Here is a 13,496-nt window from a genome sequence, read left to right on the forward strand (position 1 = left end):
ATTGGATGTGTAAGGAAATTCCCACCTGAGTTTGGAATTCATTTCACTATATTTGGTTCTAATTCTCACATTTCCCCTGACACATTGATCTGCAGTCAGCACCTTTGTGAAATACCATAAATCTGTGAGGGGAAACAATGATTCTCTTGGGGTAGAGAAGCAGTTGAATCGTCAGAGGGCTCTGTCATACTTGCCTTCCAACTGAAACTGATTGGTCCCTTTCCCTTCCCAGTAGGAACCTCTCAGACACCCTGAAAAGCAGATGCCCGGATTTAGCAATTCTGAACGTGTTGAAGGGGGACACTTGAAAGACCGAACTCCACATGAGGTTTCTCCCCAGACACTTGCTCTAGAGACCCCATTTCCTTTGGGGACACAAGTGTTTCAGCACTTTCAGGATCTTCTTGTCCTTAGCAAATTCAGTAGAGGCCACAGTCAGGGCCTGTGAAAGGTGAGTGTCTTGGTCTCAGTCAGGGCCTGTGAAAGGTGAGAGTGTCTTGGTCTCTAAAGCTCACATCAGGTTCAATTTCTGTTATAAGGGAAGAAACAGGAAAATGGAAAGTGATAAACAAAGCGCATAATGACACCAATGTGACAGTAGGTGATAAGGGAGAGAAGGAGGGAGCTCAGGGCTCTGCAGCCTCTAATTGATGGGCCATGAGGAAACAGCGGCTGGGGCTGTGAATTTACTCAGGCTGAAGTTTGTCAGTGACAAAGTGTAAAGAGATGGCGAGAGAGGAGATGGAGGCCCCAGGAAAGGAGAGACAGTTATTGATGTGTTTCTGAAATCAACAGGTTTGGATTCAGTTTTCTCTTCCCAGCACAGATGCTGGGAAGAATCCTCATCTCCCGTATGTCTTACTTTTTTTCCCTTGCTTTGAAGCCTATGAAGTAAAAATTCTCAAAGGAGTTCGTAGGAGGGTAACTTTCACCTGGAAAATCTCTGACAACCTAAGGAACCTTCACTTCTCTAGAAACCTCCTTCTAATCCCTGGGGAGGTGCAACACTTGCATGACAATGTTCCTATTACAACCATTATCATTACCTGCACCAATGTTCACATCATTCTCGACCTTCTTTGTGACCAACCCGTTTTAGAGGAAATCAAAATGACCAGGATGGGATCACTCGGGAGCTGACTTGAAGAAGGGAGTGGGAGTGAGGGACCTGGGAGAGGCGTTCATCCCAGGCAGATGGAGAAGGGCAGGGGAGAAGTGACACAGACAGAGGAGTCTCCTGTTTGCAGAGGAAATTGCACAGACCCCAGAGAGATGAGAAACCTCCGTGGGGAAGAAGCCCCTGAGCTCCCCGATGCCCAACCCTGGCTGTGCAGCAGAGCTGGCCATGGCAGCTGGCGAGGTGAGGACTCCACTGCGAGCTGAGCGGGAACAGCCCCTTCCCATGGCTCAGGCCCAGAGGCACGGAATGCTCAGCATGCCGATGGCTGAGGGAGCCACGGCGGCTGCTGCTGGACGAGCCAGAAACCCAGCAGGAGCATTTCAGGCACTGCAAGGACAGGTCATGTCTGTGCCTGCTCCCGCTGCTGCTCCCGCTGCTGCCCCCGAGAGTCGTTTCCGGCAGCTCTGTTCTCTCGGGGCTGGGACGTGCTTTCTGTCCCTGCCTCACTCAGCAAACACGCAGCTTGCTCTCGCCATGCACCTCGCCTGTCTCATCCTCACCGTCTTCCTGGGACAGCTCCTGGGTAAGTCCTGGCTTTTTCCCAAGGCATCCGGCTTCTTCTTCCTTCCCTCAGGATATTCTCAACAGACTTATCAAATCACGTAAGGAAATAGCAGCGAATAGAGGGAAAAGGCTGAGAAAAGTCTGCTTCTCCTTGTGGTTTCCCAAATTCTTCCTGAAGAAGCTCTTCGATTTCTAAAGGAAAAGGGAAGGGAGTGAAGAGAAACACCAGACCCTTTCTCTGTCTTTTCTCTCACCTTCAATGCATCTCCCTCTGCCTCTCTCTTCTCATCCTCCTGCTGTCACCTCAGCACATCTCAGCTGTCTCTGCAATCCCTCCTTCCTCCCTTTTCTAATGGAAATTCACAGATCCCATCAAATCTGCCCCAGGCACTTTTCAACTCTCATTTCACTGACATTAGCAGGGTGTCCCATTCTGCCTCCAGGCTGACACAGCTCTGCCACGGCTTCCAGTGTTCTCCGGGCTGGCAGCACAGCCAGGGCTCCCTCTTTCCAAGCTCAGCATTGTGTGTACTCAGGGATCGGGGAGCTCTCAGAGGTGACAGAGAAGGGGAAGCAGCATGAACCTTTCTGCTGTGCCTCGATGGGCTCCTCATGCTACTGGAGGGCTGCTGGTTCCAGCATACAAATTTCAGGCATGAGAGGCTTATCCATTGTGCTTTAAGCAGTAGAAGCAGGATCAGAGACACAGCCCAGATCTCCTTTGGGTGATGCAGAGGAAAGAGCTCCAAACTAATACCCAAAATCTCTCAGGACTTTGCTACAGAGCAAGGAGCTTTCTGCACCATGGTTTTCCACGCAATACATTATGCTTCCATTAGTCCTTCTTTGCACAGCTGCTGACATTGACTTTCTTCCAGGCACCATGGGGCAGGTCACGGTCACCCAGGAAAATGGACCAGTCATGGTGAAGCAGGGACACCCCTTCCAGACCACCTGCAAATACCAGACCAGTTATCTTCCTTCATTGTTCTGGTACCAGCAGCAGAAAGGCCAAGCCCCACAGCTGGTCTCCTATCAAGCAGTGCCTGGCTCCAAGCACAATGGCCGTATCACCACGCACCTGAACACCACGGGGAAATCCAGTGTCCTGCGGGTGGAGGAAGTGCAGGGCTCTGACACTGCCTTGTACCTCTGTGCTGTGCAAGACACCCTGCTGCAGGGAGCTTCCTCAGCTGTGCAACAACCCAGGGGAGGGAGGGGATGTGTCTGGGCCAGGCTGTAATGGTTTTAATTTAATGTAACTGGGGCACAAACACCAATTAATGTGGTGCTTTTATGTTCACTAAATTCCAGTTGCTAAATTTAGTGGTGGTGGGGGTTTTTTTGTTGGTTTTTTTTGGGTTTTTTTTGTTTTTTTTTTGCGGGAGAGTGATTAGGCAAATAAGCCAAGCAGGCTCAAGCTTGAAAATGAGCAAAATAGTTCTATTAAGGCTCATTGAAAGAGTGAAAGAAACAACTGGGGAAAAAAAATAAAAACCAAAACCAAAGCCAACAAACCCAAACCAAACCAGAATGAAACTTCACAACACTTTTCCCTCCCCCTACAAACTATTAACTTTCTTATAAAACAACACAAAAAGACACAACTTGTGATTTTCTGACAGTTTTCTATTGCAACATAATCATTCATTATTTAGGAGGAGTCTCTCTAGGGTTTCATGGAGACATTTGCCACAAGACAAAATAGTCCATTGGTTCTTAAATGGCACACATCTGCAACCGCCTGGAGTTTTTTGCAGACTGTGATGTTCTATCAGCATGGCCTCTCAGTGTATCTGGGGTTCTGTTTATGAATAGTTCTTCTAGTCTAAAATCATCTTTGTCTCAAAGCCTGAGACCTCCTCTTAACCCAGGAGCAGGGGCGTTAAAGTTCTCAATTAAATCTCAATTACATCAGTCCTCAATTTTCATTAGAATTAGCATTCTCCCCAACAACACCAAGATGCTACAAAGAACAGTTCATTTCTCTATAGTTTACCCCAGAGAAGTCCAGTTAAAAATATCCACTTCTTCAATCCTATTCCAATAATATTATTAGTTCTTTCACTTCTAATCCACTGACTTCATAAGGTGTCTCTTTTAGGTACCCTCTGTTTCCTTTCTTCTCTCGCACAAAGAAGGGTTGTGCTTTAGAAGCTCCACGTTGCTAGGAAAGGGTTACATCTGCCCAGGCCTGCAGGGGCCATGTGCTCCCTGACCTGGGCTGCAGGGCTGGTGAGATGCAAAGCTGTGCCAACAGGGGACAACCAGTGGAGGTCTTCTGGAGGTCTTCTTCTTTTCCACCCCTCGGTCCCATCCAGGGCGACCCAGCACAGAGCTGCCACGAAGTTGTAAACACGTGGCATCGCTGAGCTGTTCTTTTTTCTCTTCCCACCAGGAGAAAGTGCTTAACCCAGGCTGCTCCCATGTGGGCAGCAGCTCCCAGACGGCAGCGGGGCCTGACCCGTGCCCCCTGGCTGCCCACCCTATTACCTAATGGCCATCTCAACAGAAAGGGCGATCTGTGGAGGTGAGGGCTTTAAATGTCCTTTCCAAAGTCACATTGGAATCTTCATTGGTTAAATTAGCTGCCAATATCTTGGCTAGATTTCTGATAGGTCCCTGTCCTTCCCCCCAAAAGCAACTCTAAGGTCCTGACAGGGAAAAACATTCCACATTTCTGTATAAGTAAAAACAAAACTGTGCCAACCCATGATACAGGCAAAGGCTGGGGAAAGAACTCTGAACTCACCCAGGTGCTCACCAGAAAGTTGCATCACATGTGTGTACAATGGTCTGATGATTTTGGCCCCATCCATTGGAGCACATCCATTGGGAAAGTGTTTTGGACTACTTTGATTCATCTCACAGAATCACAGAATCACAGAATGTCTAGGTTGGAAGAGACCTTCAAGATCATTGAATCTAACCCATGCCCTAACACCTCAACTAGATCATGGCATTGAGTGCCACATCCAATCTTTTTTTAAACATGTCCAGGAACGGTGACTCCACCACCTCCCTGGGAAGACTATTCCAGTACCTTATCACTCTTTCTGTGAAAAACTTTTTCCTATATTTCTCTTGACACAACCTGAGACTGTGTCCTCTCATTCTGTCAATTGCTGCCTGGATAAAGAGACCAACCCCCAGCTGATACAGGCACCCTTTAGGGAGTTGTAGAGAGTGATATGGTAATCTCTGAGTCTCCTTTTCTCCAGGCTGAACAACCCCAGCTCCCTTAGTCATTCTTCATATGGCTTGTGTTCCAAGTCCTTCACCAGCCTCGTTGCCCTCCTCTGGACATGCTGAAGCACCTCAATGTCCTTCCTAAACTGAGGGGCCAGAGCTGGACACAGCACTCAAGGTGTGCCCTGACCAGTGCCGAGCACAGGGGCAGAATGACCACCCTGCTCCTGCTGGCCACACCATTCCTGATACAGGCCAGGAGCCATTGGCCCTCTCGGCCACCTGGGCACACTGCTGGCTCATGTTCAGCTGCTGTCACCAGCACCCCCAGGTCCCTTTCCTCCTGGGCACTGTCCAGCCACACCGTCCCCAACCCATAATGCTGCAGGGGTTATTGTGCCCAAAGTGCAGGACTCAGCACTTGGACTTATTAAACTTCATCTTGTTGGACTCTGCCCATCCATCCAACCGTTCCAGATCTCTCTGCAGAGCCATCCTACCTTCCAACAGATGGACACACGCTCCCAGCTTAGTGTCATCCGCAAATTTACTAATCAAAGATTCAATACCCACATCCATGTCATCAACAAAAATATTGAACAAAACTGGCCCCAGCACAGACCCCTGAGGAACACCACTGGTGACTGGCTGCCAGCTGCATGCAGCACTGTTCCCCACCACTCTCTGGGCCCGGCCATGCAGCCAGTTCCTAACCCAGCACAGAGTGCTCCTGTCCAAGCCACGGGCTGCCAGCTTTTCCAGGAGTATGCTGTGGGAGACAGTGTCAAAGGCCTTGCTGAAGTCCAAATAGACAACAGCCACAGCCTTCCCTGCATCCACCAGGCGGGTCACCTGATCATAAAAGGAGATCAGGTTGGTCAAACATGACCTACCCCTCCTAAACCTGTGCTGGCTGGGCCTAAGACCCCGGCTATCCTGCAAATTCTGTGTGATGACACTCAGTATAAACTGTTCCATTATTTTGCCAGGTACTGAGGTCAGGCTGACTGGTCTGTAATAATCTCTGCAATGTGCAATCTCCAAATAAAGAAAAATTGTGCTGTGCTTGCCTGGGACCTTGTCCTTCCACACTCCAGCCCTGCTGCTTTTGGCCCCACATGTCCTCAGCAGAGCCCAGGGCTGGTGCTGTGTTCCTGCCCTGGGTGCCCTTGGAGCTGCCCCGTTTGCATGGACACACGTGAAGCACAGATTTGTGTAGGGCTCCACACCGCTGTGCCCCAACCTGTGTCTGTGTGTGTGTGTCCCTCACCGGGAGGGAATTTCCTGACTCTGCCAGGGACACTGAGCACTGCTCTGGCCCTGAGCAGCACAGAGCAGCAGCTTCCCAGGCTCAGAAGGAGCCTGAGTGCAGCCGACTGCTGACGGCAGCTGCCCGCTGCAGATGTGTGCATGGTGGATTTGTTTTCGATTCCATGTCGGTGGTGTGTGGGATGGGACACGGCTGTCTCTTGGCTCTGGCGATGCCGAAATTGTTGCGTGCCTGATTGTGCTGGTGCGGTGAGAGGCGGGGGCTGAGGCCGGCCGGGGCGGAGCTGGCAGCGGCCGAGAGGAGGCGGCACGGGCACAGCAGAGAGCCGGGGCTGAGGGGGACAGCGATGCTCGGCCGGCGGAGCGGCGGGATGCGGCGCTGTCGGGGCGCGGGGCTGGCGGCGCTGGCCGTGGTGCTGCTCGGTGCGTTGCGATGACGGCCGGGGACGTCTGGGTCGGCGGGTTATGTGAGACCGGCTCTAGCCCAAGATTCATCTCTTACTCTCCCCTTCCTTTTCGGTTCTTGTTCACCCTCTGTCCTCTCCTCTGGTTTCACACTTTCTTCTGTCACTGAAGTCATTGCTTCCCAGTTTGCCTTTTATACTCCATGTCTGTATCCATCCATCCATCCATCCATCCATCCATCCATCCCTCTCATCCCGTCTGGTTTTTTAAACTTCCTTCTGAATTTTCCTCAAAACACACCCCAAAGATTCTTGTCCTCAAACAAGCACTCTCAGTGAAATCACCTCTGCATACTTCATTATGAGAACATATCTGAGTTCACTCTGATCTGCCTTCCTCTCCTACATCCCCCTGCATGGCATTTTCTACTAAAGAAAAGCAATTGTTCTTTTCTCCGTGGCAGTGGCTGTGGCCAGAGCCCAGGTACAGCAGGAGCCGTCAGTGGAGACCACCGAGGGCAGCGGCATCAACATCACCTGCTCACATCCCCAAATCCAGATCAGCGACTGGATCCAGTGGTACCGTCAGCTTCCGGGCCGACAACCCGTACTCTTCGTAGTCACTATGAAAGAGTCTAAAGAGCTGCCGGAGAGTGCGGGTCGTCTGTGGGTGTCGGCAGATCGGCGATCGAGCGCGCTGCGGCTCCGGCGGCCCCGGCGCGGGGACGCGGCCGTGTATTACTGCGCGCTGGGCCCACGGGCAGAGGAGCCGGGGCTGCGGCCGGGCACGAACCGCCGCGGGCGGGGCCGGGCGGGGCCGGGGGCACAGCGCCGGCCGCGGCCAGCAGGGGGCGCTGCCGCTCCGCCCATGCCGGGCTGGCGGGGCGGAACCGACACCGGCACCGACACCAGAACTGACACCGGAACCGACACCAGAACCGACACCAGAACTGACACCAGAACCGACACCGGCACCGACACCGACACCGGCACCGACACCGACACCTGAGAACTGACACCAGAACCGGCACCGACACCTGAACCGACACCGGCACCGATACTGGTAGCAACACTTGAACTGACACCAGAACCGACACCAGCACCGACACCTGAACTGACACCAGAACCGACACCGGAACCAACACCGACACCAGAACTGACACCAGAACCTACACCGGAACCAACACCGACACCTGAACTGACACCAGAACCGACAGCGGAACCGACAGCGGAACCGACACCGACACCGACCCAAGAACTGACACCAGCATCGGCACCGGAACCGACACCGGCACTGACACCAGCACTGGAACCGACACCGACACCAGAACTGACACTGACACCAACAGTGGCACTGACACCAACACCGGAATCGACACCAGTACCAACATCGGAACCAACACTGCCACCGGGCACCAACACCGGCAATGGCACCATCGCCCATACCGGCACCAACGCCAACAGGATTTCGAGCTCTCCACCCATAAAAGAAGGGAATGTAGGGGTCTTGGGCATCTTCAAGCACTTCTCACAACGGCTCAGTGTTGATACCACAAACTTCTTTCACAGAATTCAGATTCCTTGGAGTTTTCCCTAGGAGACAGGGTAAAAGCCAGACCCGCCGACACCCAGCCTCAAAGGCTGTGAGGTTTCTTCTTGATGAGTGGTTGAGCATCAGATTTCCAGGTTGCCCTAGAGGGCTGGAGGTCTGAGGTCTGTGTGTGTCCCTGGCAAGAGGCTGTGGGTTCCAGCAGGTCCTCAGAGAATTCTGTGTGGCTCCAGCAGCTGTCAGAACTGTTCAGAGCCCATGGTCAGAGGCTTCCTAGGAAGAGGAACACTCCTGTTCCCTGTTCCTGTCTGGGCTTGGTAGCTCTGGCTTAGTGTTGTTCCAGCACAGAAGTACAGAAGACAAGTGAGAGATGGGAGAGAGTGTGAGAGAGGGAAGTCAAACACTGGCAGTGGTTTCAGAGCCTCCCAGCTGCCATCCTTTGGAAGGGCAGCACTGAATGCTCAGCACCTCTGAATTCAACAGCCAGGAGCTTTGTCCTTAGTCCAGCATCAGCTTCTGGGTTCCTGGGGATCCTTGTGAGGGCTGCACCAGTGGCTTTAGCAGGGACGACATCTGCTGCCACCATAGCAGTTGGTGATGCAGGAGAGGTCAAAGCCCCCAGAGTTGATGGGCACTCCGCCACAGCTGAGGATGCTGCCAACAGCAGCAGAGGTGGAGGATCCCACGGCGATGTTCTGTGGGAAGGAGCTGAGGATGGGGCCGGGCAGGGTCACCAGCACGGGTGAGGGCTGGATGGCCACATGGGAGTCCTGGCACTGCCTGACACAGGGCTCATTGCAGCTGCTGGCCAGCGGGGTGGGGCCGCAGGGCTGGCAGGGACGGCAGGGCTGGCATTTCTCTATGCAGAACATGTCTTGGGGCATGAGGGGCACCTGGAGAGAGGGCAGGGAAGAAGCAAAATATAAGGATACGTGAGAAGCAGACTGTCACCACATCAGGAGTCAAATAACATGCAGGGCCAGGAGGTGGAGGCTCTGCAGAGATGTGTGAGGGCTAGTTGGCCTCATCCTAAAAAGAGCCACCAGCTCCTACGCAGCCGCTGCCCAGGCTCCGAGTCCAGATGATCACTGATCACAGTTCCAGCCTCCCTGCACTTCCAACCTTCTCCCCACTTCCCTCTCCCATGACAAACAGCCCCAAGAGCCGTCACAGAAGACAGCTGTAATCAGCTGAGAGGTCCATTGAGTTGAGACCTCCTTTTAGAGAAAGCAGAGAAGAAGAAAGGGTTTCAGATTCACCTGACTCCCAAGGAGAAGGAGGCGAGAGAAAGGGATGAGAAAGCAAAGAGCTGGGCTGGCTTTTACCATGGACCTTTACTGCCTCAAGCTGACAGATGCACCCCTTGTGGAGGTGATAATTTTCTGACAAATTCATCTTGAATGCAAAACATTCCAGCTGATACCATGGACTGGAGTCTGGCTTCCTGTATGAAGACTTTTTTTTTTTTTTTTTTTTTAATGTGACAGGATGAGAGGCCCAAGCATTTCTGGATCAAAACACATCATTGTGGGTAGAGGACTCAGAACACCAACTGGACAAGTCCAGAAAAGGCAAATTATGTCAACCTGGGCCACTCCTTTGGGGTCTTTATGGTCCTGTTGGCAAGAAGTGGCCTGTTCCTGGGTTTGACCATATCCCACCTAACATTGTATCAGGAAAATTCTGCTGGCTTGTTTTGTCTGTTTTTCTTCTGTATCAGGAGGTGTCATGGGGGAAGAAGAGATGCAGGGTCCCTCCCTGACCTCAGAAACAAAGGTCTGGTAGCAAATGTCATTATAAAGGGGCTGTATTAGTAACACAGAATAAAAACAGCAGTATAGATAGGAATTAAACTTTGCATTCTTTCAGATTCTAGGAATCCTGTGTTCATACAGCATTATACAGACCCTGGTGGATTTTCGAAAGACACTCTCACAGACCCCAACCAGAAAGAGCTTCTGCTTCCCTCCCATACCCTAGTGCCTTCTATTTGGAATAACAAAAAAACCATAAACAAAAAAACCAATCAATCATACATTTTCTCTTTACACTCTGTAAGGTTATTTCTGCCATGACGCTCATACACAGGCTGGCACCGGGCACTGTAGGAGTTTCTCAAATCTTCAATGCAAGGCTCAACAGGGCAGACATGTATTGCCCATGATGCCCATGACTCCTTGAATGTGTTTTCTTCAAAGCTCCCAATTCACCTCCCCTCTTCAAACAACACCATTAGCACATCTGGGGTGTTGGCCTTCTCCAGAATGCTCCAGCATCCCTGATGGGGCTACCCCCAGGGCATCCCCAGTTGAGCACACAGTTTGCCATGTTTTTGCATGTGTTCTCTTGCCGGGTGTTCTCTGCATGCTAGATTTCTGCAAGTGGTTTTGGGTGCAGATTTCTGCATGAGCGACATGAGTCACATGAGCATGTGTGCGTCTGTGTGTCCCTCCTCACAAGGGAACATGCTGCTCACAGCAGGGACTCCCTCTGCTGCTCTGCCCACAAGCTCCACAGAGCAGCCAGGACCAGAAGGAGATTCAGTGCAGCTGAACAGCAACAGATCAAACCTGGCAGAGATCTGCCCACAGCAGAGGCACTGAAATGCAACCTTGTGTATCTGCAGGATCTCTATCCTGCACTTGCAAAGCTCAGTCTTCCTGATGATTTCAGCCCCCCACAAGGATGTCTTCAAAGCAGTTTGGATTCTTAGCTTAATTAGGTGTGAGAATATTTGGAGTGCATCTCTGCAGCTGGAAGTCTTTTCTCTGTCCCTCACCAGCACAAGACATGGCTGTTGTCCCAAGGGCTAGAGAGTACCAGAGGATAAGGTTTGCTTTATGAGTTCCTTCTTTAAGGCAAGGGAACATTACTGGCTCATTGTCAGTGTGGTATCCAGCAGAACCCCCCCCAGGCTGTTTTCTGCAAATCTGCTTAACAACTGGGCAGTTCCCAGCACACACTGGTGCATGGGGTTGTTCCTCCCCAGGTGCAGGACATTGCCCTCCCACAGGCATGACACCAAACCAGCTCCTTCCCACTGTAGTTTTCAAAGTGCTCACATTGGCTGGGCTGTCTGTCCCAAATATCTGCACCTTGCACTGAAGTCACTAGTCCTATGGGTCATCAGGGACCAGTGTGCCCAGGTACCTTCTGGGCATCGCTGTGTCCTCAGAGAACAGTGGCTGCTTTGGCCAGGGGATGTTCACCACCTGGGCAGATTTCACCCGAGGCTCTTTGATTCACAGGGCCACCCTCAGCTTGCCGCTTTGGCTGATGAAAAGTACACTGCAGCAGGATCAGATGCCCAGCAATGAAGATCTCTCTCTCAGTTGTAGTCAAAGTATGCACCAAAATAAGAAAGAGCAAAATCTCAGGATTTGCCAGGAGGCTGGAACAGGAGAGAGGTGCTGCTCAGGATCTGCTCTTTAGGACTTCTCTGCTCACTAGATCCACACACCAGGACTCTGCCTCCTGTCTCTGTCCCCATCTCAGTTCCTTTCCTTTCCACTGTGCCAACAGTGGTTGGAAAGCTCTAAGTCCTGCCCTTATGCCTTGCACAGGCATAGAACTGCACTGTGGATGGGGCTGCAGATTCCTCCTCCTCACCACGCTCTCAGTTTGTTCTTCCCCAGCCAGCACCAAGCCAACCCATTGGAACCAGGACTCCATCACTCTATTTCAGAAATTTATGTGTTCACCCATTAAAATACCTTTTCCCCACCAATCAACTTCCTCCCTCATCTGCGGAGTCGTCATGTGTGGAGAAACATTGAACAGCTGCTTCCAAAATATCAGAGGCTAAACAAAGAGAAACCTCAAACTCTTTAAGAACATGACACCTGTGTTTCCCAGAGCCCTGAAAGCTCTGATGACGCCCTGAGGAGCTGTTGTGCTTTCAGAAGCACCATCAAGGAGCACACAACAGCAGACACACTCTGCAGATCGGCAGAGACGTTACCTCGCACAGTAAATGTCATGAACAGAGAAAGAAGCCGAATGAAAAGTACAAGAAGCCACTGAGACAATCCACTCTCGGCTGTGGAGACAAGCAAAGGCAAAAGGTGTATGGTCCTCATTCCAGCCCTCCACACGGCAGAGGCATGACTGTGTCACACATGCACTGCACTCTCTCTGCAGGGTGGTGCCTTTTCATTGTGCTACCAAGAGTGTTCTGCTGTGTGCTGAGAGTCTCATGAAGCAAAAGGATTCTTGAGCTGGGAAAAATGATGTTCACCATGGCTGTGCCAGCATGTGTCCTGCTAATCCAGTCAGGTGGGTGTATTCGTGTCCTTCCTGTTGTCTCTCATGCTTTTTAGTTATTTGGAGGTGTCTATCAACAACAGCATGACATCAAGGAGAAATGTAGAAGGGGGGGTGGATGTAGATATCTGGACTTTCCATTTCTTTGGAAGAACACAAAGTGTGGCAATTTTAAACACAGAGCAAGTTAGAGAAGGAAGCAAACTTCACTGCAGACCCATTTATGCCTGTGTTGCAGGTCTTGTTGGAGGTGATCCCCCGAAGGAATTCTTCTCTGATGTGCTAGTCAAAGTTGGACAGCAAGTGGTTCTTCCTTGCCAGCCCACCATAAAGGAGGGTGTCACCAATTTGAACTTCTTCTGGTACCGCAAGCTCCCGGGAGAAACTTTGACATTTCTCCTGCAAGCATATGAAACTACAGAGAATGACAAGTACCACAGTGGTCGATTCTCTATGATGATCTACAAAAATAAAACAGCCCCTTTAGAAATATCAGAAGTCTCTCTTCAGGACACTGCGATTTATTACTGCGCTCTGAAGCACCACCCTGAGCTAAGTCAAATTTCCGTTCGTACAAAATCTGTGTCACCAACACCACAGGAGAGGTGAGGCTCTACATCCTCCAGCTTTGGCTGTGCTTTCATATCTAAAATGATCCTCTCCTTCTTATATTGGCCCTTCCAACTTCTCCCATCCCAACTCCTCCTTATTTTTCTCAAAGTCCCCATTTATGCAGAGGTATTCAGAGCAGTGACTTAGGCAGGTAGGACCACTGGACTCTTTGCAGAAGAGCTGAAACACGACTTTTCTTACTTCCTCATTCAGAAACAAATATTGCCTCAAAAAAACCAAGCAACATATCTGGATATAACATCCAACTGCAGTGTTAATCCTTACCTGCACTTCCAGGGAGTTGACACTGCGGAATTCAGAGCTGCTGGGGCATCCTGTCCAAAGCCTTGACCAGGCTGTGGGCAGAGCCTGGGGATCCATGTCTCTGCTTTGTTCCTGGCCAGCCCTAGCCCTTGACACAAGAACCCAATGCACCACAGACCCTCATCTTGCTCCTCTTTGCAGAGCAGCCAAGGAAGACAAAAGCAGCTTTTACCTTAATGCCTTCAGCATTGTGCACGGTAAT

General features: G+C 51.1%; 1 protein-coding gene and 1 pseudogene across 1 annotated transcript in view; one reads left to right on the top strand and one right to left on the bottom strand.

Annotated features, from left to right (window-relative positions):
• Window positions 1–1,619: 1,619 nt before the first annotated feature.
• The window catches only part of LOC120763919 (M1-specific T cell receptor alpha chain-like), a 144,122-nt gene continuing 132,245 nt past the window's right edge, over window positions 1,620–13,496 (top strand). Inside the window, exons 1-2 of the mRNA XM_040087550.1 lie at window positions 1,620–1,703; window positions 2,563–2,843. Of these exons, the coding sequence (XP_039943484.1) occupies window positions 1,655–1,703; window positions 2,563–2,843 (330 nt within the window). The 5' untranslated portion in view covers window positions 1,620–1,654. The remainder of the gene's footprint in view (window positions 1,704–2,562; window positions 2,844–13,496) is intronic.
• LOC120763921 (feather keratin Cos1-2-like) lies at window positions 8,653–9,490 on the bottom strand (annotated as a pseudogene).

The sequence above is a fragment of the Hirundo rustica genome, chromosome 27, assembly GCF_015227805.2.
Source record: "Hirundo rustica isolate bHirRus1 chromosome 27, bHirRus1.pri.v3, whole genome shotgun sequence".
NCBI lineage: Eukaryota > Metazoa > Chordata > Aves > Passeriformes > Hirundinidae > Hirundo > Hirundo rustica.